Source organism: Heterodontus francisci, chromosome 2, assembly GCF_036365525.1.
Source record: "Heterodontus francisci isolate sHetFra1 chromosome 2, sHetFra1.hap1, whole genome shotgun sequence".
In the NCBI taxonomy this organism is placed as follows: Eukaryota; Metazoa; Chordata; class Chondrichthyes; order Heterodontiformes; family Heterodontidae; genus Heterodontus; species Heterodontus francisci.
The window spans coordinates 218,839,896-218,861,163 of NC_090372.1; the positions used below are offsets into that span (position 1 = coordinate 218,839,896).

At 45.9% G+C, this 21,268-nt stretch overlaps 1 protein-coding gene across 2 annotated transcripts in view; it reads right to left on the reverse strand.

The window, feature by feature from the left end:
* Window positions 1-21,268, reverse strand: part of LOC137351371 (NFX1-type zinc finger-containing protein 1-like) — a 61,821-nt gene that overhangs the window by 18,053 nt on the left and 22,500 nt on the right. For both annotated transcript variants that reach the window (XM_068015825.1, XM_068015819.1), the window contains exons 6-11: window positions 17,116-17,256; window positions 12,576-12,741; window positions 11,451-11,595; window positions 10,398-10,520; window positions 8,828-8,982; window positions 3,123-3,268 (exon numbers count right to left, since the gene is read on the reverse strand). In XM_068015825.1, the coding sequence (XP_067871926.1) occupies window positions 3,123-3,268; window positions 8,828-8,982; window positions 10,398-10,520; window positions 11,451-11,595; window positions 12,576-12,741; window positions 17,116-17,256 (876 nt within the window). The remainder of the gene's footprint in view (window positions 1-3,122; window positions 3,269-8,827; window positions 8,983-10,397; window positions 10,521-11,450; window positions 11,596-12,575; window positions 12,742-17,115; window positions 17,257-21,268) is intronic.

The following is a 21,268-nucleotide window of genomic DNA, read 5'->3' on the forward strand; positions in this document are numbered from 1 at the left end:
ATGTCACTGGACTAGTAATCCAGAGGCCTAGGCTAATGCTCTGTGGACATGGGTTTGCATCCCACTATGGCAGATAGTGAAATTTGAATTCAGTTAATAAATCTGGAATTTTTTAAAAAGCTAGTCTAATGGTGACCATGAAACAATTGTCGTGAAAACCCATCTGTTTCGCTAATGTCCTTTAGGGTAGGAAATCTGCCAATCTTACCTGGTCTAGCCTACATGTGATTCCAGACCCACAACAATTGACTCTTAAATGCCCTCTGAAATTGCCTAGCAAGCCACTTTGTTCAAGGGCAATTAGGGATGGGCAATAAATGCTGGCCTAGCCAGCTACACCCACATCCCATGAACGAATAAAAAAAACTCCAGCAAGTTAGTTAAACACGATTTGCCCTTAACAAATCTATGCTGGCTTGCCCAAGTGACTGTTACCTTTTTTCTGAATTATCTTTTCTAGAAGCTTCCCCACCAAGGTTAAACTGATTGGCCTGTAGTTGCTGGGCTTATCTTTACATACGTTTTTGAATAAGAGTGTAACATTTGCAATTCTCAAGTCCTCTGAATCCCAACCATGAATCAAAATCAAAATCTCGAACTAGGGGACATAGTTACAGAATAAGGGGACACTTATTTAAAACAGAGATGCAAAGGAATTTCTTTGCAGAGGGTAGTGAATGTCTGGAATACTCCACCCCACAGAGTTGTGGTGGCTAGATCACTGAAAGTACTTAGAGAGGAGGTAGATAGATTTTTGAAACATCGGGGAGTTGAGGGCTATGAGGAGCTGGCATGAAAGAGGACTTGAGGACTGGGGCAGATCAGCCATGATCTTATTAAATGGCGGGATAGGCTTGAGGGGCCGAATGAACTACTGCTGCTCCTGTTTATGTTCTTTTTTTATGTTCTGAATCGAAGGAAGACTGAAAAATTATGGCCAGTGCCTCTGTGATTTCCACTCTCACTTCCCTCAGGATCCTTGTATGAATCTCAGTCAGTCCTGGTGCTTTATCAACTTTAAGTACAGCTAGCCTATTTATTAGCTCCTCCTTATTAACTTTAAGCCCTTCAAGTGTCTGAATTACCTCCTCTTTCACTGTGACCTGCATAGCATTTTATTCCTTGGTAAAGACAGATGCAAAGTATTCTTTTAATACCTCAGCCATGATGCTGCCTCCATGCGTAGATCCCCTTTTTGGTCCCTAATCTGCTCCTCTCATCCTTTTTACCACCCTTTTACAATTAATATGCCAATGGAGGACTTTTGGATTCCCTTTTATGTTAGCTGCCAGTCTCTTTTCACGCTCTCTCTTTGCTTCTCTTATTTGCTTATTTATTTCCCCTCTGAACCTTCCATATTCAGCCTGGTTCTCCATTGTATTGTCCATCTGACATCTGTCATAAGCACACTTTTTCTTCTTCTTCTTAATCTCGATCTCTTTCGTTATCCAGGGAGGTCTGGATTTGTTTGCCCTACCTTTCCCCTTCATGGGAATATACCTTGACTGTGCCCAAACTATCTCGTCTTTTAAAGGCTGCCCATTGCTCAGTTATCATTTTTGCCTGCCAACCTTTGATTCCAATTTATCTGGGACAGATCCATTCTTACCCCATTGAAGTTGGCTCCCAAAAGGCGTTTGATAAAGTGCCACATAACAGAAAAGTCCATGGAATAAAAGGGACAGTGGCAGCATGGTACGAAGTTGGCTGAGTGACAGGAAACAGAGCATAGTGATGAACAGTTGTTTTTCAGACTGGAGGAAGATATATAATGGTGAGCCCAAGGGGCCCTACTAGGATCAGTGCTTTTCTTGATATATATTAATGACCTAGACTTGGGTGTACAGGGCAGTTTCAAAATTTGCAGATGAGACAGAACTTGGAAGTATTGTGAACTGTAAGGAGGATAGTAATAGACTTGAAGAGGACATAGACAGGCTGGTGGAATGGGCAGACACGTGAAATTTAATGCAGAGATGTGTAAAGTAATACATTTTGATAGGAAGAATGAGGAAAGGCAATATAAGTTAAAGGATACAATTCTAAAGGGGGTGCAGGAGCAGAGGGACCTGTGGTATTGCAGGGCAGGTTGAGAAAGCGATTAACAAACCTGTGGGATCCTGGGCTTGATGAATAGAGGCACAGAGTACAAAAACCAGGAGATTATGGTGAACCTTTATACATCCTGGTTCGGCCTCAAGTCTTTATTTACTCATACCGGAGTATCGTGTCCAATTTGGAGCACCGCACTTTAGGAAGGATGTGAAGGCATTGGAGAGGGGGCAGAAAAGTTTCACGAGAACGGTTCCAGGGATGAGAGACTTCAGTGATGTGGACAGATAGGAGAAGTTGGGACTGTTCTTCTTAGAGAAGAGAGGTTGAGAGGAGATTTTATAGAGGTGTTCAAAATCATCAGGGGTCTGGACATAGTAGATAGGGAGAAAAAGAGTTCCCATTGGTAGATGGGTTGAGAAGTAGAGGACACCAATGTAAAGTGATTGGCAAAAGAATCAGTGGTGACATGAGAAAAAACATTTTTACGCAGCAAGTGGTTAGGATCTGGAATGCACTGCCTGAGAGCGTGATGGAGGCAGATTCAATCATGGCATTCAAAAGGGAATTGGATAATTATGTGGAGAAATAATTTGCGGGGCTACAGGGAAAGGGCAGGGGAGTGGGACTAAGTGAGCTGCTCTTACAGAGAGCTGGCACAGACACAACGACTGAATGCCTCCTTCTGTGCTGTGATTCTATCTGTTCGACTAGGGTGTGTTTCTGAAGGAGAAGGCAGGATGAGATGCCAGGATATCACAGTAGAAGTAGACCTTTCAGCCCCTTGAGCTTGCTGCTGGATCACTGGTGATCTGTATCTTAACCCACCTTTGCTCCACATCATTCAACAACCCTCACCAAATAAAATTCTATCCATCCAGTCCTGGAAAATTCAATTGACCCCTGGCACCTACAGGCTGTCCTGTTGCAAAGAGTTAGGATGAGATTTTTTAATTTAAGTATAGTGTTACATCAGATAAGGACTTTACAATAAATTGAGAGGTTGGCTGTCTGAGAGAATGAGGCAAACATCACTGATCCTGATCCTTCCCAGCACAGGCTGCCTTTACCTGCTTGTGATCACCAATCATGATGAGATGTTGACAGGCTGGAGTCAGCATAGTCAACACGTGGGCCTCGAGTACCTCAGCCGCTTCTTCAATGATCACAATTCGTGGTTTAATGTTCTGTAGCAGAGCTCTGTACTTGGCAGCTCCTGCAAAAAGAGGGCAAAACAGGAGTGAGAAACACAAAGAGAAAGAAGAAAAAGTGAGCATTGGTCCTACAGAAAGTGAGTCTGGGGAATTAATAATGAATAATAAGGAGATGGCAGATGAATTGAACAGATATTTTACATTGGTCTTCTCTTTTGAGGATACAAGTAACATCCCAGTATTAGCTGTAAGTCAGGAAATGGAAGGGAGGGAGGAACCCGAGAAAATTACAATCACCAGGAAAGTGGTACTGAACAAATTTTTGGATCTGCGGGCTGATAAGTCCCCGGGTCCTGATGGACTTCATCCTAGGGTGTTAAAAGAAGTGGCTAGTGGGATAGTTGATACGTTAGTTTTTAAAATTTCCAAAATTCCCTAGGTTCAGAGACAGTTCCATTAAACTGGAAAATAGTGAATGTAACTCCTTTATTCAAAAAGGGAGGGAGACAGAAAGCAGGAAACTACAGACTAGTTAGCTTAACATCTGCCTTAGGGAAATTTTAGAAGCTATTATTAAAGACGTTACAGCAAGGCATTTAGAAAAATTCAAGGTAATCAGACAGAGTCAACATGGTTTTGTGAAAGGGAAATCATGTTTAACCAATTTATTGGAGTTCTTTGAGGGAGTTACATATGCTCTGGATAAAGTGGAACTGGTGGATGTTTTGTACTTAGATTTCCAGAAGGCATTTGATAAGGTGCCACATCAAAGGTTATGCAGGAAATAAAAGCTCATGGTGTAGGGGGTAACATATTGGCATGGATAGAAGATTGGTTAGCTAACAGGAAACAGAGAGTAGGCATAAATGGGTCATTTTCTGGTTGGCAAGATGTAACCAGGTGGTGTGCCACAGGGATCTGTGCTGGGGCCTCAACTTCTTACAATTTATATAATGACTTAGATGAAGGGACCGAAGGTATGGTTGCTAAATTTGCTGATGACACAAAGATCGAGAGGAAAGTAAGTTGTGAAGAGGACATAAGTAGGCTACAAAGAGATATAGATAGGTTAAGTGAGTGGGCAAAGACCTGACAAATGGAGTAGAATGTGGGAAAGTGGGAAATTGTCCACTTTTGCAGGAAGAATAAAAAAGAAGCATATTATCTAAATGATGAGAGATTGCAGAGGGATCTGGGTGTCCTAGTGCATGAATCGCAAAAGGTTAATGTGCAGGTACAGCACGTAATTAGGAAAGCTAATAGAATGTTATCGTTTATCGTGAGAGGAATTGATTACAAAAGTAGGGAGGTTATGCTCCAGTTATATAGGACATTGGTGAGATCACATCTGGAGTACTGTGTACAGTACTGGTCTCTTTATTTAAAGGAAGGATATAAATGCATTGGAGGCAGTACAGAGAAGGTTTACTCGACTAATACCTCGAATGGGCGGGCTGTCTTACGAGGAAAGGTTGGACAGGCTAGGCTTGTATCCGCTGGAATTTAGAAGAGTAAGAGGCGACTTGATTGAAACATATAAGATCCTGAGGGGTCTTGACAGGGTGGATGTGGAAAGGATGTTTCCCCTTGTGGGAGAATCGAGAACTAGGGGTCACTGTTTAAAAATAAGTGGTTGCCCATTTAAGACAGAGATGAGGAGAAATGTTTTCTCTCAGAGAGTGGTGAGTCTTTGGAATTCTGTTCTTCAAAAGGCGGTGGAAGCAGAGTCTTTGAATATTTTTAAGGCAGAGGTAGATAGATTCTTGATAAGCGAGGGCGTGGAAGGTCATCAGGGGTAGGTGGAAATGTGGAGTAATCAGTTCAGCCATGAACTTATTGAATGGCGGAATAGGCTCGAAGGGCCGAGTGGCCTACTCCTGCTCCTAATTCGTATGTGCGTATGTAAAAGCGGAGTCTGTGTGACCTGTTCTAATAATTTAACCCTTTCAGCCCTGGAATGATTCTGGTGAATTGGAGAGTGATAAGGACAGGTCAGACACTTTGTTGAGTCTGATGCTCAGGACCCACGTGCAGGGGTCTTGTTTGGGGCAGTATAAAAAGCATGGATGCATGAGACTGTGCTAATCATAGAAAGTGTACGGCACAGAAAGAGGCCACTTGGCTCATTGTGTCTGCGCCAGATGAAAAACGAGCCACCCAGCCTAATCCCATCTTCCAGCACTTGGTCTGTAGCCCTGCAGATTACGGCACTTTCAGGTGCATATCCAGACTCCTTTTGAATGAGTTGAGGGTCTCTGCCTCAACTACCCTTTCAAGCAGTGAGTTCCAGACCCGCACCACCCTCTGGGTGAAAAGGTTTTTCCTGATCTCCCCATTAACCTTTCTACCATTCACTTTAAATCTATGCCCCCTCATCACTTAGCTCTCTGCTAAGGTGAATTGACCCTTCACCTCCACTCTATCCAGGCCCCTCAAAATTTTGTACATTTCAATCATTTCAATCTCCCCTCAGCCTTCTCTGTTCTAAGGAGAACAACCCCAGCCTATCCAATCTTTCCTCATAGCTGCATTTTTCCAATCCCGGCAACATCATCGTAAATCTCCTCTGTACCCTCTCTAGTGCAATTACATCTTTTCTGTAATGAGGTGACCAGAACTGCACACAGTCCTCAAGTTGTGGCCTAACCAATGAATTATACAATTCCAGCATAACCTCCCTGCTCTTGTATTCAATACCTCAGCTACTAAAGGAAAGAACTTCACATGCCTTCTTAACCACCTTATTGACCTGTCATGCTCACTTCAGGGATCGATGGATATTCACTCCACTTCCTCTACACTTCTCAGTATTTTCCCATTAATCGTGTATTCCTTTGCCTTGTTTGACCTCCCCAAATCACCTCACATTTCTCTGGGTTGAATTCCATTTGCCACTTTTCTGCCCATCTGACCAGCTATCCTCCTCACTATCTACCACACGGCCAATCTTTGTGTCATCTGCAAACCTCTTGATCATGCCCACTACATTTACGTCTAAATCGTTAATATATACCACAAAAAGCAGGAGACCCCGTACTAAGCACTGCGGAACACCACTGGAAAGAGCCCTCCAGTCGCAAAAATACCTGTCAACATTTACCCTTTGTTTCCTGCCACTGAGCCAATTTTGTATCCACCTTGCTGCATTTCCCTGGACCCATGGGTTTTTATTTTTTTAACCAGTCTGCTATGTGGGACCTTGTCAAAAGCCTTGCTAAAATCTATGTAGACCATATCAAATGCATTACGCTCATCTATCTTCCTTGTTACTTCTTCAAAAAAATTCAATCAAGTTAGTCAGACAAAATCTTCCCTTAACAAATCCATGTTGACTATCCTTGATTAATCCATGCCCTTCTAAGTGATAGTTTATCCTGTCTCATAACTGATTCCAATGATTTGCCCATTACTGAGGTTAGACTGACTGACTGGATCCTCCGGCACCACAACTGTATCTAGTGAGGACTGGAAAATGATGGTCAGACCCTCCACTATTTCCTCCCTGGCTTCTTTACACAGCCTGGAATACATTTCATCCGGCGGCCCTAGTGGTTTATCCACTTTCAAGAATACTAATCCCATTAATACTTCCTCTCTTCCTCAGACCCCTCTTCTTGAACTACAATATCTGCATCGTCCCCCTCTTTTGTGAAGACAGACGCAAAATATTCACTAAGAACCATACCAACATCTTCTGCTCCTACACGTTGGTTACCTTTTTGGTCTTTTATGGGCCCTACTCTATTCGTAGTTATCCTCTTACTCTAAATGTATTGGTAAAACATCTTTGGGTTCACCTTGATTTTGCTTGCCAATATTCCTTCATGCCCTCTCTTTGTTTTCCTAATTTCCTTTTGGATTTCACCCCTCTACTTTCTGTACGTCTCTCGGCTTTCTGTAGTATTGTGTTCTTGATGTCGGACATAAGCTTTCCTTTTCTTCCTTATCTTACCCTGTAAGCTCCTTGACATCCATGGGGCTCTAGATTTGGCCATCTCACCCTTTTTCTTTGTGGGAACATATTGACTCTGAACCCCTTGAATCTCCCACTGCTCTGACACTGATTTACCTTCAAGTAGCGGTTTCCAGTCCACTTTTGCTAAATCACTCCTTGGCTTAGTAAAATCGGCCTTGCCCCAATTGAGAACTCTAGCTCCTGTTCTATCTCTGTCCTTTTCCAAAATTATCATCGCTACCACCAAAATGCTCTCCCACTGCCACTACTTCCACTTGCCCAGCTTCATTTCCTACTGGAACCCTCCAGTGCCAATCTTTGGCCCTAAATGACAATCCAATGTCCAGTCTATCAGAGTACAGGCCTTTCTAAATGGTATCTATCAGAGTACCAGTCTAATCCACCACCGACGCACAGTGGCAGCAGTGTGCACCATCTACAAGATGCACTGCAGCAACTCAACAAGTCTCCTTCTTTTTATTCTTTCTTGGGATGTAGTCATCACTGGCAAGGCCAGCATTTGTTGCCCATACCTAATTGCCCTCGAGAAGGTGGTGGTGAGCTGTCTTCTTGAACCTTCGACAGCACCTTCCAAACCCGCGACATCTACCACCTAGAAGGACAAGGGCAGCAGATGCATGGGAATACCACCACCTGAAAGTTCCCCTCCAAGTCACACACCATCCTGACTTGGAACTATATTGCCGTTCTTTCACTGTTGCTGGGTCAAAATCCTGGAACTCCCTTCCTAACAGCACTGTGGGTGTACCTACACCAGATGGACTGCAGTGCTTCTAGAAGGCAGCTCATCACCACCTTTTCAAGGGCAATTAGGGATGGGCAGTAAATTCAGGCCTAGCCAATGACAGCTACATCCCAAGAATTAATTTTTAAAGACTAGGGTATCGCAACAGTATGGGACAGTCCAGATTGATCAGCTGGTCTTTTTCTATCCAATATATACATATATTCATATAATGCATTGCAGTACGGATAGAGTGGTGCATTGTTGGAGGGTCAATACTGAGAGAGCGCTGCACTGTCAGAGAGGCAGTATTGAGGGAGCGCTGCACTGTCGGAGAGCCAGTACTGAGGGAGTGCTGCATTGTCAGAGGGCAAGTACTGAGGGAGTGCATTAATGTTGGAGGTGCTGTCTTCCAGATGAAATGTGAAACCAAGGCCCCATCTCCCCTCTCACATGGAGGTAAAATATCACATGCCACCAATATTTATCCTCCAACCTAGATCAGTATAAACGCAGTCCCTGATTGGCTAACTCATTGCTGCTTGTGGGAGCTTGCTGTGCGCAGATTGGCTGCTGTATAAGAAAATCGACCGAACTTCAACAGAACTTAGGACATCCTATTTACCTCATTGCTGTTTACCTCAATACGTCTCTGTGCCTGTTAGAACATAAGAAATAGGAGCAGGAGTAGACCATTCGACTGATTGAGCCTGCTCCGCCATTCAGTACTACCATGGCTAATCATCTGCTTCAACCCACTTTCCCGCTCACTCCCCATATCCCTCGGTTCCCTGAGAGGCAGAAACAATGTCAGTGTCTCCCCTATCCAGCCCCTTCAGAATCTTGTATTTCAATTAAATCACTTCTCATTCCTCTAAACTCCAGAGAGTATAGACCCAATTTAGTCAGTTATACTTGTACCTGTGGTTGTCATGCCAATCACAACAGCTGTTTTAAGGATCGTTAGATCTTCCTCTAGGTTCAGTGCTGACAGATCCTGTGCCATTTTCTCATACAAGTTCAGGTTTTCGTTTATTGAGGCTTTGAGTTTTGCTTCATAGGCCAGTTTCCATTTTCTAAATAAAACAAAGTTCCGGTTCTCATCCAAGCTGTACTTCAGTGAGAATTCAGATATTGTTATCTTTTCATAGACAAGATTATAATTTTCATGGCTATCTTCTTGCAGTGTTTGTATTTTGCAAGGTAAGGAATGATAGTGCTGGGCTACAGGCTTTAGCATCAAACACTCCCAGGACAGGTACAGCACGGGGGTTAGATACAGAATAAAACTCGCTCAGTTAAGCAACTCAGTCTCAGGTAAAAAAAAACGGGATTAGATACAGAGTGAAGCTCCCTCTACACTGTCCCCATCAAACACTCACAGGACAGGTACAGCACGGGGGTTAGATACAGAGTGAAGCTCCCTCTACACTGTCCCCATCAAACACTCCCAGGACAGGTACAGCACGGGGGTTAGATACAGAGTGAAGCTCCCTCTACACTGTCCCCATCAAACACTCCCAGGACAGGTACAGCACGGGGGTTAGATACAGAGTGAAGCTCCCTCTACACTGTCCCCATCAAACACTCCCAGGACAGGTACAGCACGGGGGTTAGAAAAAAAAAAATGGAGTTAGATACAGAGTAAAGCCCCACTCCAGAGAGTTGAAAAGACCATCCTGGCTGACAGTCCAGGTGCAGTACTGAGTGCGTGCTGCACTGTCAGAGGTGCCGTCTTTCAGGTGAGATGTTCAACTGAGGCCCCGTCTGTAGGGGTTCTCAACCCCCCAAGAGTTAAAGGCCAACCTCCAGGGCACAGCTAAGAGCAAACCCCATAGAAAAATCATAGAGGCAGTAAAAAAAAAAAAAGCGGCTTTTTTAAAAAGTTTTATTTGAAGATCTTTGTTTGCTACATATCAAAATATTGAAACTGGGAAAAATGCTGTTTGATTGACAGTTGAGAATCATCCAATCAGGAAATGAAGAATCAATTCACTTTCTGATTGGCTCGGGAAGGCGACGCCCTGCCACGTGATGGACATGTTCTCTGACCAATGTCAGGAGTGCAGGGGCAGGTGGCCTGATGTCATGTGATGATACCTCCAGGAATACGCCCAGAGTTGGTAACCCAATCCGTCTGCCCTCTCAGGAGATGTAAAAGATCCCATGGCCACTATCTGAAGGGGAGATAAAGATTCTCCCCAGTGTCCTGGACAATAGTTATCCCTCAACCAACAACACAGATGATCTGCTCATTACCACATTGCTGTTTGTGGGATCCTGCTGTGCGCAAAATGGCTGCCGCATTTCCTACATTACAACAGTGACGACACTTCAAAAAAAGGAAGTACTTCATTGACTGAGGTTGTGAAAGGAATTATATAAATGAAAGGCTTTTTTTCTTTTCATTTCTAATGTCAGTTTATCTCCCTGGTACCACCATTCCCATGTAACTACAGCAGTTTTATCAATCAGGCTCGAGTTAGGCTACCTGTACAAACGCCACCGATCGTCAAGATTTATCTCCCACACGTCTTCAACGTTCTGGACTTCCTTCTTCCCCATGATGCTTTGATCTGCCAAACGTTTCTTAATTCCCAATGCCTCATTATCACTACGACAATAAAAGAAAGCGAGCTAGTTAATCATTTCCTGTTCACATTTCTCACTGACTCATACAGGCCTGTTCCATTCATGCAGGCCTGCCCGATCCATGCAGGCCTCACTGACAGGCCACACTGACCCACACAGAGCCTCTCTGACCCACACATTCCTGTCCGATCGATCCTCCACACAGGCTTCACAACTGCAGACTGGCTTAAGGAGGGATTCAGAAAGCAGAGGTTGTGTGCAACCTGCTGCAGTTTTTGTCTGCAGATATATTACTGACATGGTGGACGGACAATCGACCTACCGGAAGAAGTTTGAGAAGGTGATTAACGTCTAATGAAAGGAGGTACCAACTCTTGGCCCCCTCTGCCTCACCTATCTGTTACCCCTTGACCCCATCTACAGACATGGAATCAGTTTCCATATGCATGCTGATGACATCCAGCTCTATCACTGCACCACCTCTCGACCCTTCCACTGCCTCTGTGTTGTCAGACTGTGTGTCCAGTCTTGGATGAGCTGCAATTTCCTTTTGTTGAATACTGGGAAGAGCAAAGCCATTGCCTTTGACCCCCACCAGAACTGTGTCCCTTGGATCCGAATTCACCCCCTTCCCAGCTATAATCTCTACCACTAGAACACCCCTTCTCCCCTCCCTCCAAACTCTGATTACACATCCTGCTCCTTCACTGCACCATTGGTGGCTGTGCCTTCAGGTGTCTAGGCACCCAAGCTCCGAAATTCCCACCCTAAACCCCTTCGCCTTGCCATCTGTCCCTTCCTTTAAGACCTTAATTAAAATTCACCTCTTTGACTCCGCTTTGGTCACTTCATTCTAATATCTCCTCCTTTCAGTGTTTTTTGATTGTGGAGAAAGGACCCAAGAAGACACATTGTAAGGTGCTGTAAAAAGGCAAGTTGTAGTCACCAATACCTCACGTCAGTGTCCATGATGTATGCAAATTTATCTCCCGCCCATTCCTCTGCACTACACGGAGGGTCACAGGGATCACTACTGTCCAGATCACACTCATTCTCCTCGTCTTCATCCTCATATGCTCTGTACCTGGAGTTAAATTCTGAAAAGCAAGTCAGAATAAAGTAGATAGGGAGAAACTGCTTCCATTGGTGGAAGGGTAGAGAACCGGAGGGCACTGATTTAAGGTGATTGACTAAAGAATCAGAGGCGACATGAGGGAAAATGTTTTCACACAGTTCATGGTTAGGATCTGGAATGCACTGCCTGAGAGCGTGGTGGAGAAAAATTCAATTGAGGCATTCAGGAGGGAATTGGATAATTATCCGAGGAGAAAAAAATTGTAGGGCAACAGGGAAAAGGCGATGGAAATGACTCTATGACTTTTCTATGATTATGAGTGGCACTAGGTCTTGCAGAGAGCAGGCACAATCATGATGGGCTGAATGGCCTCTTTCTGTGCTGATACCATTCTATAATTCTAAAAAAGGAAAATACATTAAGGAATTAGATAAAACCCATGGATCCAGTGGTTATGTTACTGTACTAACAATCCAGACAAAGTTTAAACTCAAATCCCATCTAGGCACCCCCCTCACTCCCCGTCCCGGGGGAAAATATTCCCAACTCCCCTCTAATCCTCCAATTACTTCAACTCTATGCCTGATGGTTATTGGTGTCTCTGCGAAAAGGGGAAAAGGTCCTTCCTATCCACTCTATTGAGGGCCCTCATAATTTTTATACACTTCAATTAAATCTCCCCTCAGCCTCATCTGCTCAATTGCAATCCAGTCTTTCCTCAGCTCTGTGATGCCTGAAACGGCCAAGGTAACAGACTCAATAATAACATTCAAAAGGAAATTTTATACAGTTTTGTAATCGAGTGAAATCCGCTGTGTTTGCTTTTGCTGCGATCAATGTAATATTTCTTAACAAAGTCATTTCACAGTTTATAAACTGAGGTATTTATACTGTGTGTCTGTGTGATTTGTCCAACAGAACAATGAGGTTCAGATTAATATGATTATCAGCTACATCAATGGGAATACGGAACACGCAGGGATAGAGGAATTACAGACTTGCCTTTTGAAGGTGATTTCTCTGCGGGACAGGATGGAAAGTATCTGTCGGATTCTATCTCTTGTCTCCAATGAGCCATCCTCCTCTCAGCTCCTTTCTGTGGCCACAGGCGATGGGGAATGTTCAGCCATTCCAGTATGAATGACCCCTCCTTTTTAATAGGAGGTAGCTGAGGGAGATAAATATCAACAAGGTAGCAACAAGCTTAAATCAGTTACATTTGGAACTCAGGAGAACCCAACACCACTCATTGTTATCCCAGATAAACACCCGCTCCCCTCACTGTAATCCCAGATAAACCCCCCACTCCCCACACTGTAATCCCAGATAAACCCCCCACTCCCCACTCTGTAATCCCAGATAAACCCCCCACTCCCCACACTGTAATCCCAGATAAACACCCGCTCCCCTCACTGTAATCCCAGATAAACCCCCCCACTCCCCACACTGTAATCCCAGATAAACCCCCCACTCCCCACACTGTAATCCCAGATAAACCCCCCACTCCCCACACTGTAATCCCAGATAAACACCCGCTCCCCTCACTGTAATCCCAGATAAACCCCCCCACTCCCCACACTGTAATCCCAGATAAACCCCCCCACTCCCCACACTGTAATCCCAGATAAACCCCCCCACTCCCCACACTGTAATCCCAGATAAACCCCCCACTCCCCACACTGTAATCCCAGATAAACCCCCCACTCCCCACACTGTAATCCCAGATAAACACCCGCTCCCCTCACTGTAATCCCAGATGAACCCCCCCACTCCCCACACTGTAATCCCAGATAAACCCCCCCACTCCCCACACTGTAATCCCAGATAAACCCCCCACTCCCCACACTGTAATCCCAGATAAACCCCCCACTCCCCACACTGTAATCCCAGATAAACCCCCCACTCCCCACACTGTAATCCCAGATAAACCCCCCACTCCCCACACTGTAATCCCAGATAAACCCCCCCACTCCCCACACTGTAATCCCAGATAAACCCCCCCACTCCCCACACTGTAATCCCAGATAAACCCCCCACTCCCCACACTGTAATCCCAGATAAACCCCCCACTCCCCACACTGTAATCCCAGATAAACCCCCCACTCCAATCCCAGATAAACCCCCCACTCCCCACACTGTAATCCCAGATAAACCACCCACTCCCCACACTGTAATCCCAGATAAACCCCCCCACTCCCCACACTGTAATCCCGGATAAACCCCCCACTCCCCACACTGTAATCCCAGATAAATCCCCCCCCACTCCTCACACTGTAATCCCAGATAAACCACCCACTCCCCACACTGTAATCCCAGATAAACCACCCACTCCCCACACTGTAATCCCAGATAAACCCCCCACTCCCCACACTGTAATCCCAGATAAACCACCCACTCCCCACACTGTAATCCCAGATAAACCACCCACTCCCCACACTGTAATCCCAGATAAACACCCCACTCCCCACACTGTAATCCCAGATAAACCCCCCCACTCCCCACACTGTAATCCCAGATAAACCCCCCCACTCCCCACACTGTAATCCCAGATAAACCCCCCACTCCCCACACTGTAATCCCAGATAAACCCCCCACTCCCCACACTGTAATCCCAGATAAACCCCCCACTCCAATCCCAGATAAACCCCCCACTCCCCACACTGTAATCCCAGATAAACCACCCACTCCCCACACTGTAATCCCAGATAAACCCCCCCACTCCCCACACTGTAATCCCAGATAAACCCCCCACTCCCCACACTGTAATCCCAGATAAACCCCCCCCCCCACTCCTCACACTGTAATCCCAGATAAACCACCCACTCCCCACACTGTAATCCCAGATAAACCACCCACTCCCCACACTGTAATCCCAGATAAACCCCCCACTCCCCACACTGTAATCCCAGATAAACCACCCACTCCCCACACTGTAATCCCAGATAAACCACCCACTCTAATCCCAGATAAACCCCCCACTCCCCACACTGTAATCACAGATAAACCCCCCACTCCCCACACTGTAATCCCAGATAAACCCCCCACTCCTCACACTGTAATCCCAGATAAACCCCCCACTCCCCACACTGTAATCCCAGATAAACCCCCCACTCCCCACTCTGTAATCCCAGATAAACCCCCCACTCCCCACACTGTAATCCCAGATAAACCCCCCACTCCCCACACTGTAATCCCAGATAAACCCCCCACTCCCCACACTGTAATCCCAGATAAACCCCCCCTCCCCACTCCCCACACAGTAATCCCAGATAAACCCCCCACTCCCCACACTGTAATCCCAGATAAACCCCCCACTCCCCACACTGTAATCCCAGATAAACCCCCCCCACTCCCCACACAGTAATCCCAGATAAACCCCCCACTCCCCACACTGTAATCCCAGATAAACCCCCCACTCCCCACACTGTAATCCCAGATAAACCCCCCACTCCCCACACTGTAATCCCAGATAAAACCCCCACTCCCCACACTGTAATCCCAGATAAACCCCCCACTCCCCACACTGTAATCCCAGATAAGCCCCCCTCTCCCCACACTGCAATCCCAGATAAGCCCCCCACTCCCCACACTGTAATCCCAGATAAGCCCCCCTCTCCCCACACTGTAATCCCAGATAAGCCCCCCTCTCCCCACACTGTAATCCAAGATAAACCCCCCCCCACTGTAATCCAAGATAAAACCCCCACTCCCCACACCGTAATCCCATATAAAACCCCCACACTGTAATCCCAGATAAAACCCCCACTCCCCACACTGTAATCCCAGATAAACCCCCACACTGTAATCCCAGATAAACCCACACTCCCCACACTGTAATCCCAGATAAACCCCCCACTCCCCACACTGTAATCCCAGATGAAACCCCCACTCCCCACACTGTAATCCCAGATAAAACCCCCACTCCCCACACTGTAATCCCAGATAAAACCCCCACTCCCCACACTGTAATCCCAGATAAACCACCCACCCGATTTACAGGAATCCCAGATACCCACTCCCCACGCACTGTAATCCTAGATACGCCCTTCACTGTAACCCAGATACCAGCACACTGTAACCCTAGATACCCCACTCAATGTAATCTGATACCCTGACCCTGTAATCCCAGATATCCCCTCCCTGTAATCCCATACACCCCCTCCCTGTAATCCCAGATACCCCCCTCCTCTTTTATGTGTTCATGGGATGTGGGTGTCACTGGCCTGGCCAGCATTTACTGCTCATCCCTAATTGCCCTTGAGAAGGTTGAGTTGCCTTCTTGAACCACTGCAGTCCCTGTGGGGTAGGTACACCCACAGTGCTGTTAGGAAGGGAGTTCCAGGATTTTGACCCAACAGTGAAGGAACGGAAATATAGTTCCAAGTCAGGATGGTGTGTGGCTTGGAGGGAAACTTGCAGGTGGTGTTCCCATGCATCTGCTGCCCTTGTCCTCGTAGTTGGTAGAGGTCGCGGGTTTGGAAGATGCTGTCTAAGGAGCCTTGGTGCATTGCTGCAGTGCATCTTGTAGATGGTACACACTGCTGCCACTGTGTCGTTGATGGAGGGAGTGAATGTTTGTGGACGGGGTGCCAATCAAGCAGGTTGCTTAGTCCTGGATGGTGTCGAGCTTCTTGAGTGTTGCTGGAGCTGCACCCATCCAGGCAAGTGGCGAGTATTCCATCACACTCCTGACTTGCTCCTTGTAGATGGTGGACAGGCTTTGTGGAGTCAGGAGGTGAGTTACTTGCTGCAGGATTCCTAGCCTCTGACCTACTGTTGTAGCCATGGTATTTATATGGCTACTCCAGTTCAGTTTTTGGTCAAGGGTAACCCCCTTGATCGTGGGGGATTCCAAACCCGCGACCTCTATCAACTAGAAGGACAAGGGCAGCAAATGTATGGGAACACCATCACCTGCAAGTTCTCCTCCAAGTCACACACCATCCTGACTTGGAACTATATCGCCGTTCCTTTACTGTCGCTGGGTCAAAGTCCTGGAACTCCCTTCCTAACAGCACTGTGGGTGTACCTACCCCACATGGACTGCAGCAGTTCAAGGCAGCAGCTCACCACCACCTTCTCAAGAGCAATTAGGGATGGGCAATAAATGCTGGCCTGGCCAGTGACACCTACATCCCATGAATGAATTTAAAAAAATTCAACGATGGTAATGCCATTGAATATCAAGGGGAGATGGTTAGATTCTCTCTTGTTTGAGATGGTCATCGCCTGGCACTTGTGTGGCGCGATGTTACTTGCCTGGATATTGTCCAGGTCTTGCTGAATTTCTACATGGACTGCTTCAGTATCTGAGGAGTCGTGAATGGTGCTGAACATTGTGCAATCATCAGCGTAAAGTCCCATTTCTGACCTTCCTGTCACTGTAATCCCGAATGACACCCCCCCCCCACTTTCTATAATCCCGGATATAACCCCAACCCACCACATTAACACTCTGATACATCACAGACTGCCCTATATCAGAGCGATTAAAGCCTTTAACCATCAGTCTGGTAACTAGTGACTGCTGATGTACAATTACCGATGTCAGGCCTAACTCATCCATGTCCGTATTCATTTCTGGTTTCAGTTCCTCCTCGTGTAGGATTCCCACTGGGAGCCGTTCCAGAATCTTGGAGCAGTACAAGATCTCTGCTTTAGTCAACTCAATTTTCGCTTTTAGCTGAAACACATTACAGTGGTGAAATGCACTAACAGTCAAAGACACACACAGCAACGCATCTGCTCAGCGAAGCAACTGAACAGCGACGCGTCTGCACGATGACAACTGCATGGTGACGCAACTGCACTCAGATAAACACACGTATGCTGTGACATAGGGACATATAGAAACAAAGAAATTTCCACTTTTCACCACTTCAGTACATCGCAAAGTACTTTGCAGCCAATGAAGTACTTTTAGAAAGTAGTCACTGTTGGAAGGTAGGAAGCGTGGCAGCCAATTTGCACACAACAGGTTCCCAGAAACAGCAATGTGATAAATGACTTTTTAATGATGTCAGTTGAGGGATAGATATTGGCCAGGACACCAGGAAGAACTCCCTTGCTCTTCTTCAAAATAATGCCATGGGATCTTTTATGTCCACCTGAGAGAGCAACGGGAGCTTCAGATTAACGTCTCACCCAAAAATTGGCACTTCCGACAGTGCAGCACTCCCTCAGTACTGACCCTCCGACAGTGCAGCGCTCCCTCAGTACTGACCCTCCTGACAGTGCAGCGCTCCCTCAATACTGACCCTCCGACAGTGCAGCGCTCCCTCAGTACTGACCCTCCGACAGTGCAGCAGTCCCTCAGTACTGACCCTCCGACAGTGCAGCGCTCCCTCAGTACTGACCCTCCGACAGTGCAGCGCTCCCTCAGTACTGACCCTCCGACAGTGCAGCGCTCCCTCAGTACTGACCCTCCGACAGTGCAGCGCTCCCTCAGTACTGACCCTCCGACAGTGCAGCGCTCCCTCAGTACTGACCCTCCGACAGTGCAGCGCTCCCTCAGTACTGACCCTCCGACAGTGCAGCGCTCCCTCAGTACTGACCCTCCGACAGTGCAGCGCTCCCTCAGTACTGACCCTCCGACAGTGCAGCGCTCCCTCAGTACTGACCCTCCGACAGTGCAGCGCTCCCTCAGTACTGACCCTCCGACAGTGCAGCGCTCCCTCAGTATTGCACTGTCGTGTAATCTCTAGATTGTGCCCTAAATTCACAGGGTTGGGATCTGAACCCATAATATTCTGACTCAGATGTGACAGGCGCTTGCAACCTTAATCAGGTACATGCAACGTTCTCTCTACTCTGCTCCAACAGCATGCCTCAACCTCCACTATAGAGGAGATCCTCCCACCACCCCAATCCTCCATGTGATATCTTGAGACCCCCCAAATAATGCAAGGGAGATAGAAGAATATGTAGGCAAATTTCTGAGTGCAAAAACAATAGGGCAATAATAGTTGGGGATTTCAACAACCCCAATATCAACTGGGATACAAACAGTGTGAAGGGCACAGAGGGGACAAAATTCTTGAACTGTATTCAAGAGAACCTTTTTAGTCAGCATGTAACAAGCCCAACGAGATGGGGCACAATTCTAGATTTAGTCTTTGGTAATGAAGCTAGGCAAGTGGATGAAGTAACAGTGGGTGACCATTTTGGAGATAGTGAACATAATACAGTTAGCTTTAGAATCACAGAAATCATAGAATATTTAAGGCACAGAAAGAGGCCACTTGGTCCATCATGTCTGTGCCAGCCGAAAAACGATTCACCTATTCTAATCCCACCTTCCAGCATTTGGTCCGTAGCCCTGCAGATTACGGCACTTAAGGTGCTTAGCCAGACTCCTTTTGAATGTGTTGAGGGTTTCTGCCTCAACTACCCTTTCAGGCAGTGAGTTCCAGGCCATCAACACCCTCTAGTTGAAAAAGTTTTTCCTCATCTCCCCTCTAATGTTTCTACCAATCACTTTAAATCTATGTCCCCTTGTCACTGGCCTCTCTACTAGGGTGAATAGACCCTTCACCTCCACTCTATCCAGACCCCTCAAAATTTTGTACATTTCAATCAGATCTCCCCTCAGCCTTCACTGTTCCAAGGAGAACAACCCCAGCCGATCCAATCTTTCCTCATAGCTGCACTTTTCCAGTCCTGGCAACATCATCGTAAATCTCCTCTGTACCCTCTCTAGTGCAATCACATCCTTTCTGTAATGAGGTGACCAGAACTGCACACAGTACACAAGTTGTGGCCTAACCAATGAGTTATACAGTTCCAGCATAACCTCCCTGCTCTTATATTCAATACCTCGGCTAATAAAGGAAAGGATTCCATATGCCTTCTTCACCACCTTATCAACCTGTTCTGCTACCTTCAGGGATCTGTAAACTGGCTTGTAACTATTCAGTCTATCCTTCGCTCCCTTTTTAAACAGAGATACGTTAGCAACTCTCCAATCCTCCAGCACCACACCTGTATCCAGTGAGGACTGGAAAATGATGGTCAGACCCTCTGCTATTTCCTCCCTTGCTTCTCTTAACAGCCTAGGATACATTTCATCTGGCCCTGGTGACTTATCAACTTTCAAGGATGATAATCCTATTAATACTTCCTCTCTCCCTATGTTTATCATATCCAATACTTCATACTCTTCCTCCTGAACTACAATATCTGCATCGTCCCCCTCTTTTGTGAACAGGGGCACAAAGTATTCATTAAGAACCATACCAATATCTTCCAATCTTTTACATTGGTTACCTTTTTGGTCTTTTATGGACCCTACTCTCTCCTTAGTTATCCTCTTACTCTGAATGTATTGATAAAACATCTTTGGGTTCACCTTGATTTTGCTTAACCACGGAAAAGGACAAAGATAAAACAAGAGTAAAGGTTCTAAATTGGGGGAAGGCAAATTTTATGAAACTGAGATGTGACCTGGTGAAAGGGGACTGGATACAGCTAATTGAAGGAAAATCAGTGGCAAACCAGTGGGAGGCTTTCAAAAGCGAGATTACGACAGGCACAGTGTAGACATGTCCCCACAAAGATAAAGGGTGGTACGGCCAAATCTAGAGCCCCCTGGTTATCTAGAAGCTTACAGGGTAAGTTAAAGCAGAAAAGGAAGATGATGATGATTACAAAAATCTTCATACTTTAGAAAGCCTAGGGGAGTATAGAAAGTGCAGGGGTGAAGTAAAAAAAGGAAATTAGAAAAGCAAAGAGCAGACATGAAAAATCATTGGCATTTTCTTTCAATTCCCCACACCCCTGCTTTGTCTGCAATTTGGTGTCAAAGTGATGTCAAATTAGGGCTAGTTTACTGGGTTTAGACTGTTTCACATTATAGTTTATAGGGGAACACCCCATCAGGGTAACATCACATAATATCTCTTTTTGGTAACACTTAATTCTAACTTTTTGGACACATCAATGACCTATTACTTGGCTCATGGGTAGTGTGGGTGCCAGAAGTTGTGGTTTTAGTACACACTGACTCTCCATTTCAGGAGGTGCCATTGTTCAGACAGGCTGAGAGTCTCGTCAGCCTCAGGGTGCCACCTCTGGTCGGATGTATTCCTGGAGATTTCATCATGGGTCTTCCTGCTTCTAACTGTCCCTCCCCCAACACATTGCCATTGGTCAGCCGACACGTCCATCCTCTTCCCGCACCAATTGTTTTTAAATATTCTTTCATGGGAAGTGGGCATCACTGGCAAGGCCAGCATTAGTTGGCCATCCCTAATTGCCCTTAAACTGAGTGGCTTGCTAGGCCATTTCAGAGGGCAGTTAAGAGTCAACCAGATGATAGTTTCATGGCTCCATTACTGAGACTGGCTTTCAAATCCAGATTTTTTTTTTAATGAATTGAATTTATTAATTGATTCATTCAATTCCATATTTTAATTTTTAAAAATTAATTAATTGAATTTAAATTCCACCAGCTGCCGTGGCGGGATTTGAACGAGTGTCATTTTCTTTCAAAAGGCCCCTATGGTTTTTTTTTATCCTGGATTTGCTCCCAGCCCTGTCCTGGAGATTAATGTGTCCTGGAGGGTTGACAACCTTTCGTCAGCCTGTTTCAGTGGGAATTCCCCAAGCCAACATTCCCCCCGCAACCAACGTGACCCAAGATGTATTCGGCACTCATGTCATTGTTCACCATGACAAGTTAACAACTGTAACTTGCA